This window comes from Staurois parvus, unplaced genomic scaffold (assembly GCF_062004578.1).
Source record: "Staurois parvus isolate SC_StPar_1 unplaced genomic scaffold, SC_StPar_1.0 ptg000081l, whole genome shotgun sequence".
Taxonomy (NCBI): Eukaryota; Metazoa; Chordata; class Amphibia; order Anura; family Ranidae; genus Staurois; species Staurois parvus.
In genome coordinates, this window is record NW_028317877.1 from 7471076 (window position 1) to 7497150 (window position 26075).

Sequence of the window (26075 nt, forward strand, 5' to 3'; positions counted from 1 at the left end):
CTAGCAGAGACAAATACACCACCTGATCAAGATGCATCCTTCCCAGCAACAATAAGCCAAGATGGCTTCCCTGTGCAGCCACTTCTGGTCAGGAATGGCCTTGGTGTTCTGTTAGGGATCCGGGTATGACCAGAAATGTGTGGACTGACACAGGGAAATGCAGACTTCAGGTATAGTGTGAATAAGGCAATTTATTAAGACTAAACAAAACATAAACGCAGTGCAAGACTAAACAAAAACACAGTGCAACCAAACCTCCAACAGATAACAATAGAAACAATACTAAGCGTAGTCGGGCGGGCCGGGTCGGTAGCAAAACGGGCAGGCAGGGCACAAGGAGCAGGCGGAAGAGTAGTCAGGAATAGCCGAGGTCAGGACAGGCGGAGTTCAATCAGAGTCAGGGATCGAAGCAGAATCTGGATCAGGCAGAAAGCAGACAGGATGCAGGTACAGGGGCCCATGGGAAACATACACCAAGGCCCTGATCACAGGCCTGGCCATTCCTTAAATACACCTGCTGTAATCAGCCTCAGGTGATGGCTCATTGCAGGAGTGAGCCTCTGGTTGCTGAGAGCACCCGCTGGCCAGCCCTGGTACTGCAGCCCACAAGGCAGGTGAGTCCCACCACCACTGGCAAGTCCATTCCTGACAGATAGCCTCTGAATGACTATCACAGTGATCAGTGACTGTATACCCCACTCCTATGTTTGTTACTGTAAATGTGAAAATCCAGTGTGCATTATCTGCTGACTTCTTATATCCCTTAAAGTGTTGGTTAACCCGTACCATGAACATCTCTTATTTGCTCAATTTCTGTCAAATAAATATACATTAGAACTTATTTTGTTATATCTATTCAGTAAGTACAAAAAATATACTTTTATCGTCAGAAATTCAGAGCGCTCCATGTCCTGTTCACACTAACATGTGTAACATTCATTAGTAGCTGAAAATCATGGTTCCCACACTTCCACACTGAGCACTGTATGTGCTTTTTTAAATCTCTGAGCAGTTCAATACTGAAATTAAAGTCTATTCTCAACAAGAGGAACCCTTGAACTCCTTCCTAATAGTTATTATATCAACACCTAACAGTAGATGGTGTTCTTTTTGGTGAAGTGCAGTGTTGTTTTTGCACCAAACATATCTTTTGGAATTATGGCCAAAAGGTTCAACCTTGGTTTCATCAGACCATAACATTTTCCCACATTCCTTTGGGAGACTTCAGATGTGGTTTTGCAAAATTTATCTGGGCTTGGATGGTTTTCTTGGTAAGAAAAGGCTTCTGTCTTGCCACTCGACCCCATAGCCCAGACAAATGAAGAATATGGGAGATTGTTGTCGCATGTACCACACAGCTAGTACTTGCCAGATATTCCTGCAGCTCCTTTAATGTTGCTGTAGGCCTCTTGGCAGCCTCCCAGACCAGTTTTCTTCTTGTCATTTCATCAATTTTGGAGAGACGTCCAGTTCTTGGTAATGTCACTGTTGTGCCATATTTTCTCCACTTGATGATGACTGTATTCACTGTGTTCCATGGTATATCTAATGCCTTGGAAATTCTTTTGTACCCTTCTCCTGACTGATACCTTTTAACAATGAAATCCCTCTGATGCTTTGGAAGCTCTCTGCGGACCATGGCTTTTTCTCTAGGTCACATTAAAGGTTGAAAGAGTTCTGAAATTATTTATCTTGGTCTAATTTTTTTACATCACAGAAACCTGATATTTTAACAGGGATGTGTAGATATTTTATATCCACTGTACATATCAACTAGTTTATGCATCCAGGTGGATTATATCTTGTTTTTTTTTCAGGACAAATTGGGCTTTTATTTGGTGATAAATAGTAATTGAGATCTCCTGATGTTTTTATTTTTAAAAGGAAAACTGTCCCAAAATAGTAATAATTGTTTTTTTATTAAGCTGTATATTTCTTGCTACTACCATAACCTACCACCAAAGAACAGTTTTGCTTTTCTTTATCTTACCTAAAACATACTGGCATTAACTGACATGGATACTAACCTAAAAAAATGTTTGTTTTTTTTTAAAAGAAATCCTGCCTAAAAAATACTGACCATGACCTGGCACTGACCTAGATCAAACCTTGATCAAGCTAATTTTTTTAATATTTTCTTTTATTTATTAAATTTTTTTTATACACATTTGTTTGTTTACACATCTCCCTGCAAGGAGAAAAGAGATACAATGCATCTCTCACTCCATTCAGAGAAAAAGAAAAACACAGAGGTGGGCTGCACTGTGACTGATCACTGTGATAGCCAATTAGAGGCTATCACAATGATCAGGTGATCCAGAACAGGGATCCCGATTGTTAGTATGGTTTTTGTGTTGGCGCATTCCCAGCACAAAGACAGATACGCATATATGTGGCCCCTCAAGAAAAACAAAAAAAAAAGAAAAAGCCCAGTCCAGTGAGGCCGCATATTTGGGTACAGTCAGCGGGGTGGGGATAATGACACTCGTGGCATCTACTTGCCATATAACTAATAAGTATCAATTTATTAATAATGAAACATGCAATGCAATATTACAAAATCATATCAACCTCTGGAAAAACCCATACAAATTTATGGTTGAGAAACGCCGGTCTAAACCAAAAATCTGGGAACGCTTTGTCAAAATGTGTTTTGCTAATTTTCTCAAAAAAAAAAAAAGTGGAAAACATCCATATCATACCTTTTCATCTGCAGGACATCGATATAAGTTCTGGAAAGTGTTGATTATGTTATTGCTGAACCTTGGTGCAAAAACATCCTTATCTTGACCAAACTGATGTCTAGATTGTCGAACAATGGAGTCAATAACATAAAGTCCAGGAACTTTGTATTCTGGTTTACACTGTAAAACAAAATAAAGATGAAATAAAGCTTGTAAAAAGATGTATCAAAAGGGCAATATAAAGGTACAAGAAAATGAATCCTAAAGAGGAACTCTGTTAAGCCCTTGTGCATGAAATAGACACAACATCTATGAAAAATATTGTCATTTCTGTGATTCCTTCACATGTAATCAGTCTGCATGCCTTAACTGGCAAATAAGTTAAACAAAAAAAATTGCGTATGGCTGCTCCTCCTCAGCATGTAAAAGTGGACTAAATTTGAACCAGAAAGGAAAAAACTCTGAACTTATTATGGAATAGGCGTTTCCTACTACTATAGATTAGCCCAGATATAAGGAACAAAGAGGACACAGGCAAAATGTTTCAGGGTGTCAGGACCCAGAGTGCTTTTCAGTGCAAACTGATGTCAAACCATTGCCATTGACACAAGCCTTTATGATATGATACTGCTTTATTGTGCTTACACCTGCACAACTCACAATCGTTACAAGTATAAAAAAACGATAATTGTAGACATGAGAGGTACATATCTTTTATACATGCTAAAAGCAATCGCATGCATCAATAACCATGTAAAGTCTATAAAAAGTCCATATGAACGTTAACTATCCAGGAGTCTAGCACCAGAGCTGCTCTTCCTGGGCGCAGAAGCAGGCTCTATAGGGAAGAAACTACAGCAAAGAGAAAAGGAGCGCCTCTAAGTGCAGACTGTTTAAAACTTTTTTAAAGCAAATAAAAGATGCCGATTGGCCACACACAAAATAAGAATTACAGGCTCATCATATACAGTAAGGTCCATGACACATACAGAGGGCCAAAAAGTAGAAATTCAATATCTTACACTTGCCATGCCTTAGTTCTCAATTTCACAGGAATAAAAATTTCTCTTCTGCATTTCTGGCTAGTAAATATAAGGGTTTACATAGGTTTGTCATATACAGTGTTGACTGTTAAAATCATATCTACAGATCTGATACGGTTCTGTAAAATGTTGTATATCTTTTTCCTTCACTCCTTCCCCTCACACTGTTAATGCTTTCAAAAGTCCTGGGACGCCAGGGTGTCTGGAGATCACGTGACCACTATGATTGGTTAGTTAGAATGTCACCAGCACACTGAGGATCACCAATATGGGTCCAAAAGTTTTAATGAACAATCACATAGTTACAGCAAGGCAACGTTTCGGAGTCTCGCAGGACCCCTTCATCAGGCATGTGACGTCACTGTGAGGATGAGTGTACTCTCTTAGTACAGAAACATCAGCCACCCAGAGATGCATATATGCAGCAAAGCCCACCCTTTTGCTGCTGTACATATGTGTTATGCAGCAACATGCTGGAAAAAAAAAAAAAGCATCTTAACCCCTAACCCCTTCATGCCTAAGGGTAAAACAAATCTAAGTGCCTAAGCACAATTCTGCCACGTTGACAGTGTTAGTAAAACCGTACATATCATCACAACTGCTTTGTACATCCAGGTGGATTATACCTTGATTTTTTCAGGATAAATTGGTGGTAAATGTTAATGGGTAGCTCCTGATTTTTATTACCAAACGAAAACTGGCCCAAAATAGTAAAAAAAAAAAAAAAATCATTTTTTTTTATTTAGCTGTGTGTTTCTTCTTACTACCATAACCTACCTCCAAAGAACAACCCAAAATAAACTCTCCAGCTCTTGACGATCGCAGCGATACCATATATGTGTATCTTATTTGTTGTTTGTACCCGTAGTACAGCCCAGAAACAATAGTGCGCATTTTGTTTTTGTCTTTTTTACCCAAAACACACTGACATTGACACCAATTTTTTTTTTTTAAATCCTGACCTTTGACCTTGAACCAAACACTAACCCTGGCAATGAACTAGATCAAACCTTGATCTGGGTATTTTTCTCTATTTTTTAATATTTATTTATCTTCCTTTTTTTTTTTTTTTCTTACATTTTTTTTTCTCTCTATGCCAGGAATTAGAGAGATACAATGTATCTCTCTTCTCCATTCATAGAGAGAGAAAAAAGCAAGGGGGCCGGGCTGTACAGTGACTGATCACTGTGATAGCCAATCAGAGGCTATCACAGCGATTATGTGACCCGGAATGGGGAGCTCCGGGTCCCGATCGTTAGAACGAGACCCGGGGCTGTCAGTGACACCGTGGTCTTTGTGCTGGGAGCGCACCGAGCGGCGTGCTCCCAGCACAAAGACAAGTACACAAATATGCGGCCCCACGGAAAAAAGCCCAGTTCCGTGAGGCCGCAAATTTGTGTGACGTTGGCGTCAAGGGGTTAATGCGTAAGTAAGGTTTACTGTAGATGGAACTCAAACCTTTAAGAGCAAGACATACAGCTTATAAAATTTTCTCACACAACTGTGTACAACAAGTACAAATTACCTTTTGTATAAACTTCTCAACACTTTGAACAACATGCTTGTAAAACTGTGAAAAGAAAAGAAAAAGAAAAATGCTCAAAACTATACAATGTGAATTTTCCATCAATTAATAAGCAGGTTACAGACAGGTAAGATAAGGGTTATGTATAGTAGGTAGGAGAGAAATAGATTTACAGAGCATAGTAGGAGGCACTATTATGGGCCATTATAGATTTTATTTCAGCCCTTTTAATTAAAAAAAAAAAAAAAATTATTTTAAAAAAGCACATCATAAAATACATATTTCATTAAATGTTAATACCTTTATGGCTTTAATTGCAGCCTTAGTGATCTGTGTCATTTTAGCCTTGGAGATGGGAGGCTTGTAATCATTGAGCGAGTATAACTGTAAAAAGCAACAACAAAAAGATTAAAACATGGCATTCTTTTGTAAGAACATAGTAATTTTTTTGCTTTCAGAACCTTTACACAGCTAAATGAGTCCCTGGAAAAACACACCTCTGCTCTAAGCCCCAATTCATAAATACGCGGTGCGGGAAACAGTGTGTTCCTTGCACCATTGCAGTCATACTGTGTTTTGCTGCAGGTGCTGCTTTAAAGTTACTGACATCCCAAATGCAGTTCATAAAAGAAGTCCATTTGTCTGCACTGGATGGTACAAAATGACCATACAATTCGGTTCCAGTGCGGCTCAGAAAAAAGGTACCTGCACTCTTTTGTGCTATGCGGATCACAGCCCCAGCTCACACGTGGTGCAGGAAATGCCGCAATCCCGGTTTCCTGCACCACATTGCAATTGCATTGTGTTTTGCAATCTGCTACGCATCAGTTCAAAGTTAACGACACCCCAAACACAAGTCACAAACACAGTGCATTTGCCTGCACCAGATCGCATGCTACAAAATGACCATGTGATCTGGTTCCAGTGTAGCTAAAAAAAAAAAAGGTTCCTGCAAGTTTTTTGTGCTATGCGGTGTGATTTGAGCCCATTCAAAATTCTTCAAAAACACACCATACAGAGTCGTACGTGAATTGCATAGGAATGTGGTGTCATTCCTATGTGATTCACATACGAGCTATAGCGTGAACCAAGGCTTACTGCTCACAGGGCTATAATTGAAGCTACAGTTAGACACAGACAGGTGGAAGTTGAGATGCAACTGTTATGCTTTGTTATTACAAAGCCCAGTATAGTATATAAAAAAACATATCATGGGAGCATCCCATATTAAGGGCTCATTCGCACCTGGTGCAGAGACATCAGTTTTTCTGCATGTGTTCCGCAAGTACACAAAAAAATCAATTGTTCTCTATGTGCCCTGTTCACACCACAACATGTGAAATTTTTTTCTGTGCAGGAATCTGCAACATGAATAAAAAAATCATTAAAGCGTGCATAAAAACTGATGTCTCTGCAAGTGAAATCTGTGCATCAGTTTCCATCAGTTTTTCTGCACGTATGGTGTGAATGAGGCCTAAATGTTTATAGGGTCACCACAAATCAAAATGAGTCTAAAGACATATAGTAAGTTCCCTCTGGTACCAAACAGGGCATTAAAGTGGAATTTTACTTCAACAAAAAACAACACGTCACTTCTGCAATAAAACTAATTACTTTCTTGACTGCAAACTTCATTAGAATATACATTGAGCTGCGCACGCACATGTTTAGGACCAATGATTAAACATATTATTTATTCAGGCAAATTTTAAATATTAAAAATACTATAAATGAACCAAAAACAGCAACAGGTGGCATTCTGGAGTTTACTGACTTCAAAATTTCTGCAGTTATTTCCCTCTAACCTGTAAAAAAATTGTCATTTGTTTCCCTGTTGGTTAACTCTATTGAGAACACACACAAGGGGTGAATGGGTAAGAATAGAGACATATTAAATTGTAAATAAAACTAAACAAAAAACATTACAATTTAAAGGAGAAGTATGCGCACAGCTATGGATCATAGAAGTGCAGTTCTGACATCACTCAGTCAGTCTAAGCTCTGGAAAGATCCTGACTTTAACCACTTCCCGCCCACCCGCAATGTACTGCAGACGGGCGGCAGCTACAGGACCAGCGGCATACTGTACATTGCTGATGTTGTTCCACCACAGGCGGTATCGCAACCCCCCCCCCCCCCATGTCAGCTAAATGAAAATCCAGTGAATGGGACCCGGTGGTCATGGGATTGCTATGCGGTCACATGATCACGATGACAACAAAGCTGTTATGAATCAATCTGATTCGTAACAGCTCTGCTTCTCTTCCTGGTGAGCTGTGATTGGCCCACAGCTCTCACATGATACATGGGGGGGGGGGCAATCAAAGCACCCTGTACCATGTGACCAGCTGTAGCCAATCACAGATCACTGTGTTTAAATATGTCATGAACTTAACCCATTCATGACAGTTCAAAGCAAACATTGCATTGCAAGTACAATAATCTTTATTGCAATGGAAAGTGTAAAAAAATGTAAAATCCCTGATACCCCCAGAGTAGTACAATGTTGCTATGGTAACATTGTACTACTCTTGATTAAAGCATTTAAAAAATAGTAAAACAAAGAAAAATAATGTTTCTAAAAATAAAAAAATTGAAATAAATGTTATTTATTTTTACTACTTGGCGACCTAGAATGAGCAGGCAAGCGGTGGCTCTGGGTAAAGTAACTGTTACGTAACTTTCTATTTCAAGGTGTGCGTAAGCTGCCCCCCGCTGCCCCCTATACCGGGTCCAGGGAGAGAAGAGAGAACATGGCACTGAGTAAAAAGCACTACATTTTACACACGTTAGATAGCACATTTAACTCTTTGATCACCTGTCACCCAGCCAGTGCCATTAGTAGAGTGTCAGTATATAGAATTTTTTACTGTTCACTGTATTACTGCAACTAACAACATCAGATAGCATGAGTGTCTGTAAGCTTCTCTCACAGCCAGGGTCAGTTAGCATTAGATTGCCATTACACTCACGCTATAGGTCGCTGATCACCCCACTACTAGTATAGTTTTTGTACAGATCAACATATTGATCATGAATAGAACTATCCTAGTTCCTCCTTAGTATAGTGTTCCCAAAATCACAGCGTTCGCAGGATCAGCCCCGTTTGTTGTCAACACAAGCGTTTAGCCCCTCCACTGTTTTAAATGAAACAGTTCCATCCCCTACAACTGGGACACTCCTTGCTATTATGTGGACACTTTTAAGTTTATCAAGGAGCAAAGGCTACATGGGGTCAAGCCCGACTTGTGGAAACCAAAGACTATCTACAAGCTGATCAGAGCGAAGGACATTTTGGAGTCGGTTCCAGGCCTGTCTTCAGCCACTTGCAAGGTGGTCTGGAGGAATGTTTTTTTCAAAGAGACTCACCAACAGGCACAAGGATCTGGCATAGATGGCGATCGAAGGGGGGTTGCCACTCAGGGCATTTATGCATGCCAGGAACCTGAGCAGATACAGGCACGACACTTTTTGCATCATCCAGGAGGAAACTGCTCAGCACGTTTTCTGGGAGTGCTGTTTTGCTCAGGACCTGTTGAGGATCTTGGAACCAGAACTCAAGGACTTTGTGCAACAGGCAGCCATCACACACTTCGGTGTGTAGAACTGACTTTTCTGTGGGACTTTTACCCTAGAGGACATTGACGGCGCCTGTCGGGTGCTGTGTTGTTTCAAGGACGCTTTGTGGTGCGCCAGGATGTGCCTCATCCATCAGCGGGAGAGGATGTCCATTGAGGACTGTCGCAGATTGGTCCAGTCTGCTCAGAGACTATAACTTGATGCACTTTACAGAGGAAGAGGACATCTGAAGATCTCCCCTTCCCCCTACTCTCCTTTGCGAGTCTTTGTCCTATCAATAAAGCTTCAGGCCTGTGAATTCTGTTTTTCCTCCTCTGCCCTCCTTCCTACCCCCCATCACACCCGATGCTTATTTGACTTGTTTTTGTACAGTCGGTAATGTTTTTCATGCTACGGTTTGTGTTACAGTGCCATGTAGGATGTGTGGAACAGTGGTTTAACTCAGGCCCTGCACATCTGACATCGTACTGCCAGGTTACTCTGGTAGAACCTTAGGGGACCACAAACCGTCTCAGGCTAAGGGGCGTCATGCATGATGTGATGGTTCGGGGAACGTTTTGCTCTGCACACCAAATTAGACATCATACCGCTGAGTGAATGCAGTTATTGTATGATTCTAACTGTATTGTTATGTGGTGTTTTTATGCGCTGTGTCGTAGTACAGGGTGGAAAATACCCCGATTGAGTATCTTTTTTTTTTATACTTATGTAAAACAAAATATATTTTTCAACAACAAAAAAAAATGGCTTCTTGGCCTTTTGGCTAAGATTAAGTGTAGTATCTGTTCTTATCAGTGTCCAGTAGGGGTGCTCCGCCATCATTCTTGTTTTTAGGCGACAATGGCTGACTGTATAGTACCCCTGCTGGTATGATAGGGCTCTGAAGGTTAGTAAAGGCTGGAAGAGAAACCGACCAAGGTGCCCACAGGCTGTTGGGGCCCGGGAGTAATTCCCCCGGAAAAACTGGAGGGGCCCAGTCCCTCCTGATTCGAATGGCTCTACCGTGTCTGGCCAAGGGCAGGAGAGGCAGAGAGACTGTGGAGCAGTGCCCCCTCCCTGAGAGTGGTCGCATCACTTGTCACTTTTGACTTCTGTGTGTGTTTTTTTCTCACTAAGATGGAGGGTGTGGGTCCTCGGGCCTGCCCTGAAGTCTAGGGGGAGGATGCATGGCCATTAAGTTCACTCCTCCCCTTTTCTTGGGGGGGGTCTCTCTTCGGGAGAGCTCCCTGACCTAGTACTTGGTGGTCGGCTTTGGCTAGCCACAAGGAAAGGGTTCCGCCAGGCTTTTTGGCTAGGTGGACCATGTGGAAACCTTTGTCCCTGTCAGGAGCCTTGTGAGCACTTTTTTGTGTTTGTGTTTTGCACTTGCAAGTTTTTTTGTTCACTTACGGGTTTCTGTTTTTTGCACATCCGTGGATTCGAAAAAATGGCTAGGCTAGAATACTTCCGTCCTGTGTCTCAGTATGGAGGAAGCAGTTCTCTGACAGAATCACCCAACCGTTCAGTCGTTCTGTCACAAGCACCATTTTATAATTGAGAAAACATCTGATCACAACAATCTTGGTGTAATCGAAAGGGGAAATTTACATTCATACATGTGATAACAAAATTGGAAAAAAAAAAAAAAAAGGAAAGGGACAGTGTAAAAATAAAAAAAGCAAAATAAATGATAAATTAAAAAAATAAAAAAAATAATAAATCACTCCCACCCCATCCCCGTGCTCGCGCGCAAAGGCAAACGCAAGCGGTAGTCCCGTGTTGGTATGTAAACAGAGATTGCACCATGCATGTGAGGTATCACCGAGAACATCAGATCAAGGGAAGCAATTCTAGCACTAGATCTCCTGTGTAAATCTAAAGTGGTGACAGGCTTTTAAAGCGTCGGCTATGGATATTAAAAATGTACATAGTTTGTCGCTGTTGCACGGACATGCACAATTTTAAAGCACGTCATGTTTGGTATCCATGTACTCGGCATAACATCATTTTTTATATGTTATCAAACAATTGGGCAATATATTGTGTTTTTGTGCATTAATGTTCAAAAAAAGTGTATTTTTTTTCCAAACAAATTGCATTTGAAAAATCGCTGCAAATACTGTGCGACATAAAAAATTTCAACATCCACCGTTTTATTCTCTAGGGGCTCTGCTTAAAAAATATATATTGTGTTTGGGGGTACAAAGTAATTTTCTAGCAAAAAAAAAAAAAAACCTGTTTTTTCATGCAAACAAAAAGTGTCACAAAAGGCTTGGTCTTCAAGTGGTTAGACGACTGGGTGATGTGTGGCATAAGCTTATAATGTTGGCCCTGAAATGCCAGGATAGTAGAAGCAACCCCTCCAAATGATTTTTTGCAAAGTAGACACTCCAAGGCATTTGCTAAAGGGCATGGTGAGTATTTTGCAGATCTCAATTTGTTGCCACAAGTTTTTGGAAAAAAAAGAAAGAAAACTAAAATGTATTTTTTCTTTTTCAAAACTGTGTGAAAAAAATTATATCTGCAAAATACTCACCAGGCCTCTTATCAAATTTCTTGGATTGTCTACTTTCCAAAAATGGGTCATTTGGGGGGGGGGGGGTTGTTTGTACTATCCTGGCATGTAAGGGCCTCCGAAACTGTGATAGGTAGTGAGGAAATGATATGAGAAAATATGCCCTTTTAAAGCCTGGAGGTGGTCATTGGATTTTCGGGGCCTGTATGTAGCCAGACTGCCAAAAAGTCTCTCACATGTGGTATCTCCATACTCGGGAGAAGTAGCAGAATGTGTTTTGGGGTGTTATTCCCCATATACCCTTGGCATGCATTAACAATATATCATTTAAGTGACAACTTTGTGTACTAAAAAATAAGAAAATTGTCATTTTTATAAAAATTTGTGGAAAAAAAATTGAATCTTTTGTGGACTCAACATGCCTCTCAGCAAATTCCTTGGGGTGTCTACTTTCCAAAAAAGGGTCATGGGGGGGGGGGGGGATTGTACTGCCCTAGCATTTTAGCACCTCAAGAAATGTGATATGCAGTCAACAAGTAGAAGCTGCATAAATTCCAATATATATATATATATATATATATATATATATATATATATATATATATATATATATTATAGTTTGTAGACTGTTTAACTTTCACACAAATGTATATACACGTATTGGGATTGTTTTTACCAAAGACAAGTAGCAGAATACATTTTATGCTAAATTTATGGCTAACTAGCTTACTGGATATTTTTTTATGACTGAAAGAAAATTGTGTGAAAAAAGGACATAAATTTTGTTTGGGTACAGCGTTGCATGACCGTGCAAATACTAATTGAACTAGTGCAGTGCAGAATAGCAAAAAATGGCCTGGTCGTTAAGGGGAGTAAATCTTCCGGGGGCAAGTGGTTAAATAATACATTCCATTGAAAAGAAAAATATTATGGGGTAAAAGAAACTCAGACAATATCAAAATCTCCTGGAGTCCCTTAGGCTAGATTCACAATGTAGCAGGTGGTTGGGGGAATCTCAGCTGTTCCCACACCTGCAACCAAAAGGTGCTGCTCTGTAGATATGCGTGGGTTTACAATTCATTTCTAGTGGCACCCCCACGCATCTAAACCTGCAGCTCGTTTGCAGGATGCGGGAACCGCAGGGAAATCTTATGGTACAAAAGCGCCATGCAATTTCCCTTCGGCTGCATTTTGAAAATGGTGCAGGCACCCTTTTTTTTTTTTTTTTTGAGAAACGCAGGCACAGCAACCCATTCAAATGAATGGGCTCCCGTGCTCTCACAAATGCGGGCCTCAAACCTGCTACAGTGCGAGCCTAGCCTTATTGTAGACACTAGTAACTTAAATGATGTTCCTTAGCTATTAGTGCAGGATTGAAGAGCAGAAACCTTTAACATTCATCAGCGTATAACAGCCTCCTATTGTAAATTAACATGTGTCAAGACTGCACTGGTATCCCAAATACACTGCTCAAAAAAATGAAAGGAACACTTTGAAAACACATCAGATCTCAATGGGTTAAAATATCATGCAGGATATCTATATTGAGGACTGAATTCAAAGATACCCAGAAAATCAAAGTGAAAAAATGATGCAGCAGGCTTGTCCATTTTGCTGAACTTTCATTGCAGCAACTCAAAATGGTACCCAGTAGTTTGTATGGCCCCCAATGTGCTTGTATACATGCTTGACAACATTGGGGCATGCTCCTAATGAGACGACAGATGGTGTCCTGGGGTATTTCCTCCCAGATCTGGACCAGGACATCACTGAGCTCCTAGACAGTCTGAGGGACCCAGAGGTGTTCTATTGGATTTAGGTCAGGTCGAGCGTGGGTGCCATTCAATGGTATCAATTCCTTCATCCTCCTGGAACTGCCTGCATATTCACACATGAGGCCGGCCATTGCCGTGCACCAGGAGGAACCCAGGACCCACTGTACCAATGTAGGATCTGAAAATGGGTCCAAGGATTTCATCCCAATATCTAATAGCAGACAGGGAGCAATGGTCTAGCCTGTAGAGGTCTGTGTGTCCCTCCATGGATATGCCTCCCCAAACCATCTCTGACCCACCACCAAAATGGTCATGCTGAATGATGTTACAGGCTTCATAACATTCTCCACGGCTTCTCCAGAACCTTTCACATCTGTCAAATGTGCTCAGGATGAACCAGCTCTAATCTGTGAAAAGCACATGGTGCAAGTGGGGGACCTACCAATTCTGGTGTTCAATGGCAATTGCCAATCAAGCTCTTTGGTGCCGGGCAGTGAGCACAGGGCCCACTAGAGGTCGGACCCTCATGATTTCTGTTTCTGATTGTTTTGTCAGAGACATTCACACCAGTGGCTTGCTGGAGGTCATTTTGTAGTGCTCTGGCAGTGCTCATCCTGTTCCTCCTTGCACAAAGGAACAGATACTGGTCCTGCTGATGGGTTAAGGAACCTTCTACAGCCCTCCAGCTCTCCTAGAGTAACTGCCTGTCTCCTGGAATCTCCTCCATTCTCTTGAGACTGTGCTGGGAGACACAGCAAACCTTCTGGCAATGGCACGTATTGATGTGCCATCCTGAAGGAGTTGGACTGCCTGCAATGTCAGTGGCCTCCACCTGTAAAATCATTCCTGTTTTGGGGGTCATCTCATCGTTGCCCATCTACTGCACCTGTTGTTAATTTCATTAACACCAAAGCAGCTGAAACTGATTAACAACCCCCTCTGGTACTTAACTGACCAGATTAATATCCCAGGAGTTTAGTTGACTTAATGCTATACTCTGATTAAAAAGTGATCCTTCAATTTTTTGGAGGAGTGTATATCCTGGCAGTCTCATTACTAGTTGTGCAGGTTGAGAACTTTCAGTATGTGTCATGTCACTCTCACCTCCCACTTAAACAGAGGGGTAGGGATGTACAATGGGAAAGAGAGAGGGAAGGAGGTAAGCGAAGTCCAGCTGACATACACTTAGGTATACTAATGCCAGTAAAATGTGATTCAGACACCAAGTCATAAGGGTTGAAGATAGATTGAGTTGGAAAATTCATTCAAAATAGGTGCTTTATGTTGTGATAATTTGAGTAAGGATTATGCAGGTGACACCATGGATTCTTAAAGTGGAGTTCCACTCGACCTATCAAAAAATAAAAGTCAGCAGCTACAAACCTGCAGCTGCTGACTTTTAAAAAACAGCCATTTACCTGTCCCTCGGTCCCGTGGTGTGTGTCCCGCAGCTCACTTCACCGGCCACCCTGTATTCCAGGAGGCCGTCATCTTCAGTGTGGGCACCCAGCTGTGATAGCTTGCAGCTTCACAGCTGGGTACCCACTGCACATGCGAGTAGTAAATGGTCCTGTAGTCTTCTGGAACCTGTCACGTGTCCCAATAGACTACAGGGAGGGAGGGAGGACACCTTCTGTTTCCGATCGCCAAAGGTGCCAATCTTTATTGGGGAGCGGTCCTTAAAGCGGAACTTCCCCTTTTGGGCAGAGCTCCACTTTAAATCCGTATGATAAAAAGTTCATACATTTCTAACATTCCAGAATATTTGGGGCAGTTGCTGATCCCCACTGCCTATGGATCAGTGCCCTGTCTGCAGAAGGGTGGAATCTTAAAGCCGGACTTCAAGCAAAATCTATTTTTGGCACCTTCTCTCCAACCCCCTTTAACCCACCCTGCCAGGTGTTGCTTCCCTTACCTGGTGAAGCAGCCAGTTATGCTCATCCAGATCCCTCGCTGATGTTGTTTCCACCTGCAGGCTATTCCAGCATTGCATGTTAACTTTTAGCCAACTTGTCCCCTTTACCCTCCTCAGTCCTATGTCAGTAGTCAGTATGTCAGTAGTCTTCTGAATCCTGAGAACCCCCCACCCCCGGTCAGCTGATCTTATGACTGTGGCTTAAGGTAAGTGAAAACTGAGATTTTATTTGTTTACCTTTTTTTTTTTTTTTTAACAATGGCAATTAGAGAGAGAGGGGTTGGTTGTTTTTACACTGCAATTAGGCTATAGGAGGCCTTTATTCACTGCTTCAAGGGGTCCTGGAATTGTAAAGATGAATATTACCTCTAGGGTCTCTTTGGACATTCTGGGGGGAATTAACAAGAATGGGGCAAACAAAATGCTTGCCCGACTCTTTTAAAAATAAAAAAGGAGCAAAGTTGCTCCTAATTATCTAGGAGCAATCCATTTTGTTTTGTTGTGCCTGTGACAGACACAGCAGAGAGAACAAGAGATTTGCACTGATGGTGCATGCCTGTTACTGTCCGCCACTTAGTCCAGAGCGGGAGGGAAAAGGAAGATTGTTAATCCTGCAGGCTCTACTCATGTAGGGTAATCACAAGTGCAGAGGGAGAGGTGTGAGCCGCTTCTATTGAAAGCGAATCTTCACCCTCTTTTTCAACAAAAGCCTCATTTATTATCATGGAGATCTATATGCTCTTTGGATAGTCTATTTTTTTTTCCTTGATAAGTACCTTTTTTTAATCAAATTTTACCGCTGCGTCCAGCCATGGCAGCCTAGGTGACTGACATCAGAAGGACTGTCTCTGTTGACTCCTGGGATATCGACATCAGCAATCCGAGGAATCCTTGGGCATTTGCTGCTTCTCATATCACAATATTTCGTTGCAGGAAATGACAACCGTGTGTGCCACACTGTGTGACTACTGCGCTGGTGCGAGAATTGGATGTGCATGCTGGATAGCCAGCTACACAAAGTACCAGGAGTAAGCGGGTGCCAGCTTCAAGTGCCCTTACTTGGAATGGCTGGAGTTAGGAGGTAATGTAAAAATTAATCATGAAAAAAACTTATTGGAAAATATGTGCCTAATCAGATAAATCGCTCCCTAAGGATACTAAAGGTGTTTTTAGTCAAAAATTTGTATTTGGCTTGAGGCTTCTCTTTAACTCTGAAAGAGAGACTAGTGCAGGTGGTGCAGACAGACCTGAAACAGGTCTATCTGCTTAGTTAATGTAACACACACTGCTACAGACAATTCCTTGCACTATCATAATGGCACAGGAATCTTAGTTAATTCCCAAATTTGTGCCCATAATTCGGGTGCAGAGATCAAAAATGTCCTGTCAGAAGGGGGGTTGAACATGACAGCAGGCTTAGGTTGACTGACCTCCCATTTGATGGTGCCTGCATAGTTGTAGGATCAGTGCCACCTGGCAAAGCTAGCAGCATAACACCAATTATCTTTTTAGCAATCTGTAAAGGTGGCATTCTGACCACGACTGTGAGGGGCATTTGTAACAGACCCCTCTGGGGTAAAAAGTTGAGAAAGACTGACCTAGACATTATCTTATAGTTCCTCTTTGTGCTTGACTGGCTATGCTCATTTTAAAAGCCAAGATGATGGATTTTTCACAGTATGTGTCCACAATCGACAGTCCGGGGTCCCTTTCCTAATCCCTGGAGCAAAAAAAATTTTGGGGAAATGAATGAGCTAGTAGGATGTTGTATATTTGAGAGAGATGATGTGTGCAGCCTGAACTATTTAGGCAGAAGTCCTTAAAGGGTTGTCAGGTCCCTCCAACAGCGACCAGTAATGTAATATTATAGGTGAGCATGAAGTAGGACTATGCTGGCAGTCAAAGCTTCTGGCCTTTAAGTTTGCCGGCCATAGCTGAGTAATGCATAAGAAATCAACTTCAGGTGGAAACCTCCCCAACATGAGCTGTGGATGTTTCATTCTGAAAGGAAACAAACTTAGTTGCATGTTGGCACCTCACATTTCATCACTGCCTCAGTGAATGGAAAATAATAAATGAAAGAAACAGAGATTGTTAAATAGGTTATAAAGCCTAAACATTTTCTACTTTTGCATTCTTTGCACTGAAGTGGTAGTAAAGTCACTTTGTTACTTTTTACCTACAGGTAAGCCTACAATAAAGCTTACCTGTAGGTTAAAATAATATATCCTAAACATGCACCGGTTAGGAGATATTCAGGTTTTTCTTACAGAAGCGCATGCGCTCTGAAGGAACAGCATACCCATGCCGTTCCTTTAGAGCACCGTGCCATGTCCCAAGACTCCCATGGGGAAATGGCCAGAGCTTGCGAATGCAGAAGGAAGACCGGGTGAAGATGGAAGCCTCTACAGCGGTGACAGCGTGTCTCTACAGCGGTGACAGAGCAACGCTGAAGGGTTTCATTTTAGGGTAAGTTTTGCATAATGTGCTAGTATGCGATGCATACTAGCACATTGTGTCTTTACCCTGTAGGGGATTTTTTTTTTTTTTTTTAATATGGTTTACTACCACTTTATGGTAAAAAAAATGTTTAGGTAAAAGTATGGCCCATCACCACACCTTACTTTCCTGAGCCCTCACTAGGATCCAGAGCTGTGCCTATCTACAATGACTCTCTCCTCTCATCACCTGGTCTCACATGCTTTGCTGAGGTAGCAAGAGCCATTAGCTGCTTTTCTATGGACACAGGCAGCGCTGCATGGGATCAAGCCCTCAGGTGTGGATTTTCTATGATGGCACACTGAGAAGAGGGGAGCCAGGAGTGTAGGTGCGAACCCAATAAAAGGAGGTTCAGACCACTTTGTGCAATTCTACTGCACAGAGCAGGTAAATTAAAAAAAACAAAAAAAAAAAACCAAAACACCTTTTAGTTTACAATCACTTTAATTACTAGTATGGAGTACAACAATGCTCTCCAAAATTAGAGTGAGAGGATTTTTCCATCGGAAAATCCATTTTGCAGACACATCGGGATAAAGGAGAGGTTCCAACAGAAATCCTCCTGTTTATGATTGATGTACATCTTTCACTTTGTGCAAAATCACTGACTCACTTTATGCAGTCTGGTTACTGGGGCAATTTCATCTGCAAGTGTCACCTCTACTTAGAGAAATACAAACATTCAGCCCTGGCTGACATCGGGTGCGACTTTGAATTCGCACTACTTCAGTAAAATTTCAAAGCCGCCAATCGGTGCGACTTCATGTGCAGCTTGTCGACATATCGGCGGCTTCATACACAGATGACAATGCAAGTCGCACATGAAATAGCACAAAAATAGTGCAGGACTCCAGTCACACTTGAACGGTTCATAGTGGCAAAAATTGTGCGACTTGTCATGAAAATGTGATCTGTGAAGTCGCATGACAAAGTCTCACCTTGTGTGAATGGGGGCTCAAAGTGCAATTGCAACAGACCTTGCTAAGAAAAAAAAAATCAAGCTAAAGTCTCACCCCCCTTCCTGTTATAGATTTACTGTATTTTGAAGGGGTTGAACCTTGGTTCCCAGTCCCTTACAGCTGAATTCTGGATACAGTACATAAATGTAAACTGTTAAGAGGAACAGGATGGCTTTTTTTGTAACTGAAATGCTGAGCACTATTAATTAAAATGTCTATAAAGAGCCTAAGAATGATCTTCTATTTTACCTAGCTAAACATGTTAAGTAAAACCAACTACTCACATCTTTTGAAGGGGCAATGGTACTTAATATGACTGGTGATGATGTTGGCTTTGACAGTCTGTCAAAGGAGGTGTGGGGGCATGTTACACACCATTGAGGGGTGTCTTTAGATGTAAAAAGGATTAGAACCTGTGATCTGCAAACCTGTCCACACGTGAATTAATAAAAGGACAATTGAGGTTACAACACATTATCAACTGCTACTAAAAGGATTCATGTAGATAGTGTAGAGCACTGGTGGTCAATTTACTAGATACAAAAGACCTAAAAAGCAACCCCCTGACATCTCCAAAAAGGGAAGCATATCATATGCAATGTAGACTGTCAAATACTGCAAACAAGCTGCAGGAGATCGTCATGGGGTCATGTTACATGACACTGATAGACTTTACTGCTTTCAGTCCTGTTACAAATCAATGTTAAACATATCATACTCCAAACATTCCCTTTAAAAATGACTGACCCCATAATTGAGCTTTCCTTTAGCAAAATCATTTTTTTTTTTTTTTTTGCAGAGACAAAAAATACACATAAACAAGTAGTACCATATAGCAGTTCATGCAGCACAAGTGTGGTGCTACAGAGAGCACTTCTCCACTATAGAGTGACCAGTACCAACAGAAGAAAATGTATTCTGAGTGCTACATGGTTTTCTCTAGTCTATTTTAAAAGAGACATATCTAATATTCCTGTGTATGCCTACCTACTATAGGTACAGTACAGTATTGCATGCATGATACCACAGGGCATGATAAATGTATTTATTTTATTTTAGGTACTTATATAACGCCATCAATTTATGCAGCACTTTACATATATGTTGTACATACACATCAGTCCCTAACCCTCAAGGGGTGTACAATCTAAGGTCCCTAACTTACATTCATATACTAGGGCCAATTTATACAGGATCCAATTAACCTACCAGCATGTCTTTTGGATTGTGGGAGGAAACCGGAGTTACGGGAGGAAACCCACGCAGGCACAGGGAGATCATGCAAACTCCAGGCAGGTGGTGCCATGGTTGGGATTCGAACCAACGACCCTAGTACTGCCAGGTGGAAGTGCTAACCATTTAGCCACTGTGCTGCCCATTAATAGATTAACAGGCTAACCCTAGGTTAAATAATCCCTGTTGCTGTGACTCTCCCTTTAATGCAAAACCCATCCCCACCCTGTGTTTACTATGTTTCAGTTTGTGCATGGACACAGCCACTGCTCCCAACTTGACATCCATGTGGGTGCATGTCCCTGAACTCACACTGTCTGCTTTTGGAGCTATACACCTATACCCACAGAGATGTCAGAAATGTCCTTGCAGCCACTGCACCCCAAATGATATGAATAGGACTGCCTGCACAAGGATGCAATAATTCGAAGAGTGGGGAGACAGAAAAAATTACCCCAAAACAAAAGGTGATAAGTATAAAGGCCTGATTCCAGACCTAATTAGGTGCAATATGAACTGTGACAAAGACAACGTGAGTAATAATCAGCAAGTGAACATAAATAATACATAAAAATGTAAAGGCCTGCACCCAGACCAAACTAAGTGCAATATAGATTGTGAAGAAATACAACATGAATAATAGTCACCAAGTGAACATAAATAATGTATTCAACATAATCGGACTAACACATCCTAAATAAAAGTGCACAGAAAACACCATGCAAAAAAAACTGTGCCAAAATCAAATGGCAAAAAATATGTACAAAACTACCCATACAAGGTGCATGAAAGTATAAATGCATGAAACTATAAACGCATCATAAATAAAACATAACAATGTAAAGGCCTGAAATCAGACCAAACTAAGTGCAATATGGATTGTGATGAAAAACAACGTGCACAGTAATCAACAAGTGAACATAAATGATGCATTCAACATAATAGGACTAACACATCCTAAATAAAAATGGCACAAAAAGCACCGTGCAAAGAAAACTGTGCCAATCAAAAAGAAAAGAAATATATGTGCAAAACTAATCATACAAGGTGCATGAAACTAAAAATGTACCTTATAATCAGGATTGATACCAGTGAAAAACGCACAGTGGAAATAAACGTGCGTCAATAAGCACAAAAAATAATTAAAGCAACGTGACATATAATAAATAATGAGTGACCATCAAAATAAACATAAGTGATCATCAAATCGGCATAAAGTCCATGTAAATAGACCGCCTTCGTACTATTGATATTAGCGCAACACCATTTTATTTGTTTTGGTCTGCACACCACACCTGAGCATCCACGTGCGGGTATGGGTGTATACTTTAGCACACCCCATTTAATGAGGCCTTAGTTGGAGTTTAGCAGGAATTTTGTTGTGTTTGTGTGTGCTAATAAAGATCTTAATGTTTTATCGCAATATCGATTTGATAAACAATTGCACAACTATTGTGGAGCCCTAAAAAAAATCATGTATATATATATGATTTGGGGATCTTTTACAAATTCTGAAAGTTGTAAGTGAAAAATTAAGACCTCCAGATTTTTCGAGAAATGTTTGCATACGTTCAATTTTCACCATTTCGCAAAAAGGCGCAATTTAATATTTACAAATATTTGCTTTTTATTGACTTAAAACAGGTTCAGCTTTTATAATTAGTAGGAAATTAGAAGGAAATTTTGTAAAATTTGCTGTTTTGTATCTACGTATAATGATTTTAGTGTATTTTTAGCAAAACTATTGTTTTGATAAACATTTGTGCAAATTATCGCCAGGCCTTAAAAATCAGTATCATCTTCTCTTTATTCTACCAGTCACGTGCTTTCAGAAAATATACGGGGTTGGTGGGTCTTTTACAAACTCTGAAAACTGTAAGGGAAAAATGAAATATCCAGATCTTTAGAGAAATTTGGATATTTACATTTTGTGTACGTTTGATCTTCACTATTTTGCAAAAAAGGCGTAATATAAAATTTACAAATATTTGTTATTTATTAACTCAATACAGGTTAAGCTTTTATATTTAGTAAGAATTTAGAAGGAATTATGTAAAATTTGCTGCGTTTGTATCTATGTATGATTTTAGTGTATTTTTCCGAAAATATTGTTTCGATAAACATTTGTGCAAATATTGCTGGGGCATTAAAATTCAGCAGCACCTTCTTTAACCACCTCCCACCTGGCCAATGTACATAAACGGCCAGGTGGGAGCTTCCCCGTACTGAGTGAACGTTCCCGTACATCCCTCAGAACACGAGCCTGTGCGCGTCCCCAAGGCCGAACAGCAACACGATTCTGTGATGGCTGCGTCCCTCGAACACAATCCATTTCAGATCGGGATATGGGCTCTCTGATTGGCCCTCCCAATCACATGATGGCTGTGTCTAATCACAGCCATCTCAGAATGTCAACAGAGACACGTGTCTCTGTAGTTGTTTCCCTCGCTGAGCTCTGTGAGAGCTCAGTGAAGGAGGGGGGGATGCTGCAAACTGTGAAAGTTGATCTGTGTAGCTGATGATTTTTCTCATCAGTTACACAGATCTGCAGCCATCCCACACCAGTGCACCAAGCACCATTTGTCCCTGTCCACATGTCAACATCTGTCAGTGTACAGTGCACAAAAACATCTGTCACAGTGTACCAGTGCACAAAAAAAATAAATAATAATAAAAAAAAATGTAAAGTACCCCCGTCCCCCCCCTTGCTCACATGCAAAGGCGAATACATGCATTGGTCTCATACTCATATGTAAACAGTGATCGTACCACACGAGGTATCACCGTGAACGTCAGAGAGAGAGCAATAATTCTAGCACCTGACCTCCTCTGTAACTCTAAACTGGTAACCTGTAAAGGCTTATAAAGCATTGCCTATGGAGATTTTTACTGTACTGATTTATACTGTAGTTTGGCACCATTCCATAAGTGTGAGCATTTTTAAAACGTGACGCTTGGTATCTATTTACTCGGTGCAACACTATATTGTCTATTTTAACAAAAATGTGTCTATTACATTGTGTCTGTGTGCATCAAAATTCTTTAACCACTTCCCACCTGGCAACTGCATATAAAATGACCAGGTGATATACTCACCGTTCTGAGTGGACGTTCCTTAACGTCCCTCAAAACGTGGGCACGCAGCTGTGTGCTCTTGGTGTGCCGGTGTCCCCTGTATACAGCGAAACACCGCACAGCAGAAGGGCACTCTGGCCCTTCTGATCACATGACGGCTGTGTCCAATCAACAAAGCTGCCAGTCTGTTGACCGGCTCTGCCTCTCCTCACATAGAGCCCGCTAGTGAGGAGAAACAGAGACGATCTGTGTAAAACACACACATCACTCCATAGTGTCCCCCACAGCTGTCAGTGCACCAGTGATCCACATCTGCCACACAGTACCAGTGATCTACATCTGTCACAAGGTACCAGTGATCATCCACATCTGTCAAGGTGAACCAGTGTAAATTCCACATCTGTACCAGTGATCCACATTTGTCACGGCATACCAGCGTAAAGTCCACATCTGTACCAGTGATCCACATCTGTCACGGCATACCAGCGTAAAGTCCACATCTGTACCAGTGATCCACATTTGTCACAGCGTACCAGTGTAAATTCCACATCTGTACCAGTGGTCCATATCTGTCACGGCGTACCAGTGTAAAATCCACATCTGTACCAGTGATCCACATCTGTCACAGTGTACTAGTGGCCATCCACTTCTGTACCAGTGATCAACATCTGTCATGGCCTACCAGTGTCAAATCCATATCTGTCAGTTTACCAGTGCTCAATATCTGTCACACTGTACTAGTGTAAAATCCACATCAGTACCAGTGAATAACATCTGTCACCGTGTACCAGAGTAAAATCCACACCTGTACCAGTGATCAATATCTGTCACAGAATATCAGTGTGAAATCCACATCTGTACCAGTGATCAATATCTGTTACAGAGTATCAGTGTGAAATCCACATCTGTTCCAGTGACAAACAGCTGTACCAGGGAACATCAAAATCAACCTCAGCAATATCAGCAGTGCAGCATAAACATGTCTAAAAAAATTATACACCAGCGAAGAGACTTTCCAGATACTGAGTATGACAGATGAGTGTAGCGGGGAACTCTCTGTCAGACTCAGATTCTGAGTATGAGCTAGTTGAAAGCAGTGGGTCAGCAACAGAGTCTGAGGAGAGAGTCCAAACAAAGAGGTTCAGGAAATCTAAGGAGGAGCAGGCATCCACCAGTAGCGCAGTGGCGAGTACAAGCAGTGCAGCACTCCCAGAAGATGCTGCAGAATGTATTTTGGGGTATGCACTAGAAATATCCTATAAATGGACAACTTTGTGCAAAAATAATACATTTTTATTTTCTTTCCACATTTTCTGAAAACTTGTGGGAAAAAAAAAATTATGTTCAAAAGACTCATTATGCCTCATAGAGTATACAATGGGGTCATTTTGTGGGCAATTCTATTGTCCTGGTGCTCCAGGGCCTTCAAAAATGTGCTAGACAGTCAGGAAATGAGGTGTAATGTATGCCTCCTGAACGCCTGTAGGTGCTACTTGGATGTTGGGTCTCTGTATGTGGCCAGGCTGTGGAAAAGTCTTACATATGTGGTACTCCCATACCCAGGAGTAGCAGAATGTATTTTGGGGTGTAATTTTGGGTATGTACATGCTATGTGTTAGAAATATCTTATAAATGGACAACTTTGTGTAAGAAAAATTCCACATTTTCCAAAAACTTGTGGGAACACAATGACAGGTTCAAAAGACACCCTATGCCTCACAGAATATTTTTTTCCTTCCAAAATGGGGTCATTTTGTGGGCTAATCCATTTTCCTGGTGCTTCATGGCCAAATGTGATAGGTAGTCAAGAAATCAGATGCGTCATTTATGCCTTCAGAACGCCTGTAGGTACTACTTGGATGTTGGGCCTCTGTATGTGGCCAGGCTGTGGAAAAGTCTTACTCATATGGTTACCCTATACTCCGGAGGAGCAGCAGAATGTGCTTTGGGGTGAAGCTGCAAGTATGCATATGCCGCATGAGAGCAATAACCTGTTAATATAACAATTGTGTTAAAAAAAATTATTTACTTTCTTAACTTTCCAAAGAATTGTGGTGAAAAAATTACAGATTCAAAAAAACTCACCATGCATCTTACTAAATACCTTAGAATGTCTACTTTCCAAAAAGGGGTCATTTGGGGTTTTTTGTACTGTCCTGGCTTGTTAGTGTCTCAACAAATGAGATAGGCCATCAGTACATCAGGTGTGATTCATTTTCAATGATTGGTACCATAGCTTGTAGACTCTATAACTTTCACACAGACCAAACAATACACAGATTGTGAATATTTTTACCAAAGCAATGTAGCAGTATATGTAAAATAAGAAGTGCAGCGCTAAAAAGAAATCACTATATACACAAATATATAGACACCATTAATAGTACAGTTCATTAGGTGACTTGAAGTGACTTGAGGTGCTCTTGTATAACTGTATCCTCCTATGGGTGAAGTGCTGTGAGATCACGTGCGGAAAGAATGCGCACTCACCAGAACGCACAATTTAATGAGTGTTTAGAATATATATTCTGAGGTCATCTGCCAGGTCCGGAGAATGGCTGCAACCCAGTGAGTTTTTGCCTATGGTCCTAGATATTAGTGGTAGGACTTCAGGATGGTCCGGAGTATCCCTTAGGTGGTAGCTTGGGTACTACCCCCTGGTAGTTATAGAGGTTCCCTCTCCGGTGGTCAGGTGGATGGCTGCAGATTAATACTGTGGAGACTTCTTGCATGTTTATTGGTCCATCGGCCTGACACTCCGTAGCGTGTTGATCCGAGCAGCGCTGGGAACTGACTGAACGCTTCAGAGCCCTCAGGGCCATCCACCTGACCACCAGAGAGGGAACCTCTATAACTACCAGGGGGTAGTACCCAAGCTACCACCTAAGGGATACTCCGGACCATCCTGACGTCCTACCACTAATATCTAGGAGGAAACTCACTGGGTTGCAGCCATTCTCCGGACCTGGCAGATGACATCAGAATATATATTCTAAACGCTCATTAAATTGTACGTTCTGGTGACTGTGCATTCTTTCCGCACGTAATCTCACAGCACTTCACCCATAGGAGGATACAGTTATACAAGAGCACCTCAAGTCACCTAATGAACTGTACTATTATTGGTGTCTATATATTTGTATATATATTGTGATTTCTTTTTAGCGCTGCACTTCCTATTTTACATTGTCTATTTACAGGTTTTTGGTTACCTGGTGCACAGCTGCTTCTTTCTTTGTGTGCGCTCACAAATATTTTACTGTATTTAATGTAGCAGTATACATTTTGGCCCAA

General features: G+C 41.2%; 1 protein-coding gene and 1 pseudogene across 9 annotated transcripts in view; one reads left to right on the plus strand and one right to left on the minus strand.

Moving 5' to 3' along the window:
• Window positions 1-26075, minus strand: part of SCAF8 (SR-related CTD associated factor 8) — a 331677-nt gene that overhangs the window by 256976 nt on the left and 48626 nt on the right. For all 9 annotated transcript variants that reach the window (XR_016311644.1, XR_016311647.1, XR_016311646.1 and 6 more), the window contains 3 exons: window positions 5553-5636; window positions 5253-5297; window positions 2703-2864 (listed from right to left, as the gene is read on the minus strand). Coding sequence is in view for 3 of the 9 variants with exons in the window: in XM_089669768.1 (XP_089525894.1) it covers window positions 2703-2864; window positions 5253-5297; window positions 5553-5636 (291 nt within the window). In the remaining 6 variants the exon portion in view is untranslated. The remainder of the gene's footprint in view (window positions 1-2702; window positions 2865-5252; window positions 5298-5552; window positions 5637-26075) is intronic.
• LOC149468672 (U2 spliceosomal RNA) lies at window positions 9575-9685 on the plus strand (annotated as a pseudogene).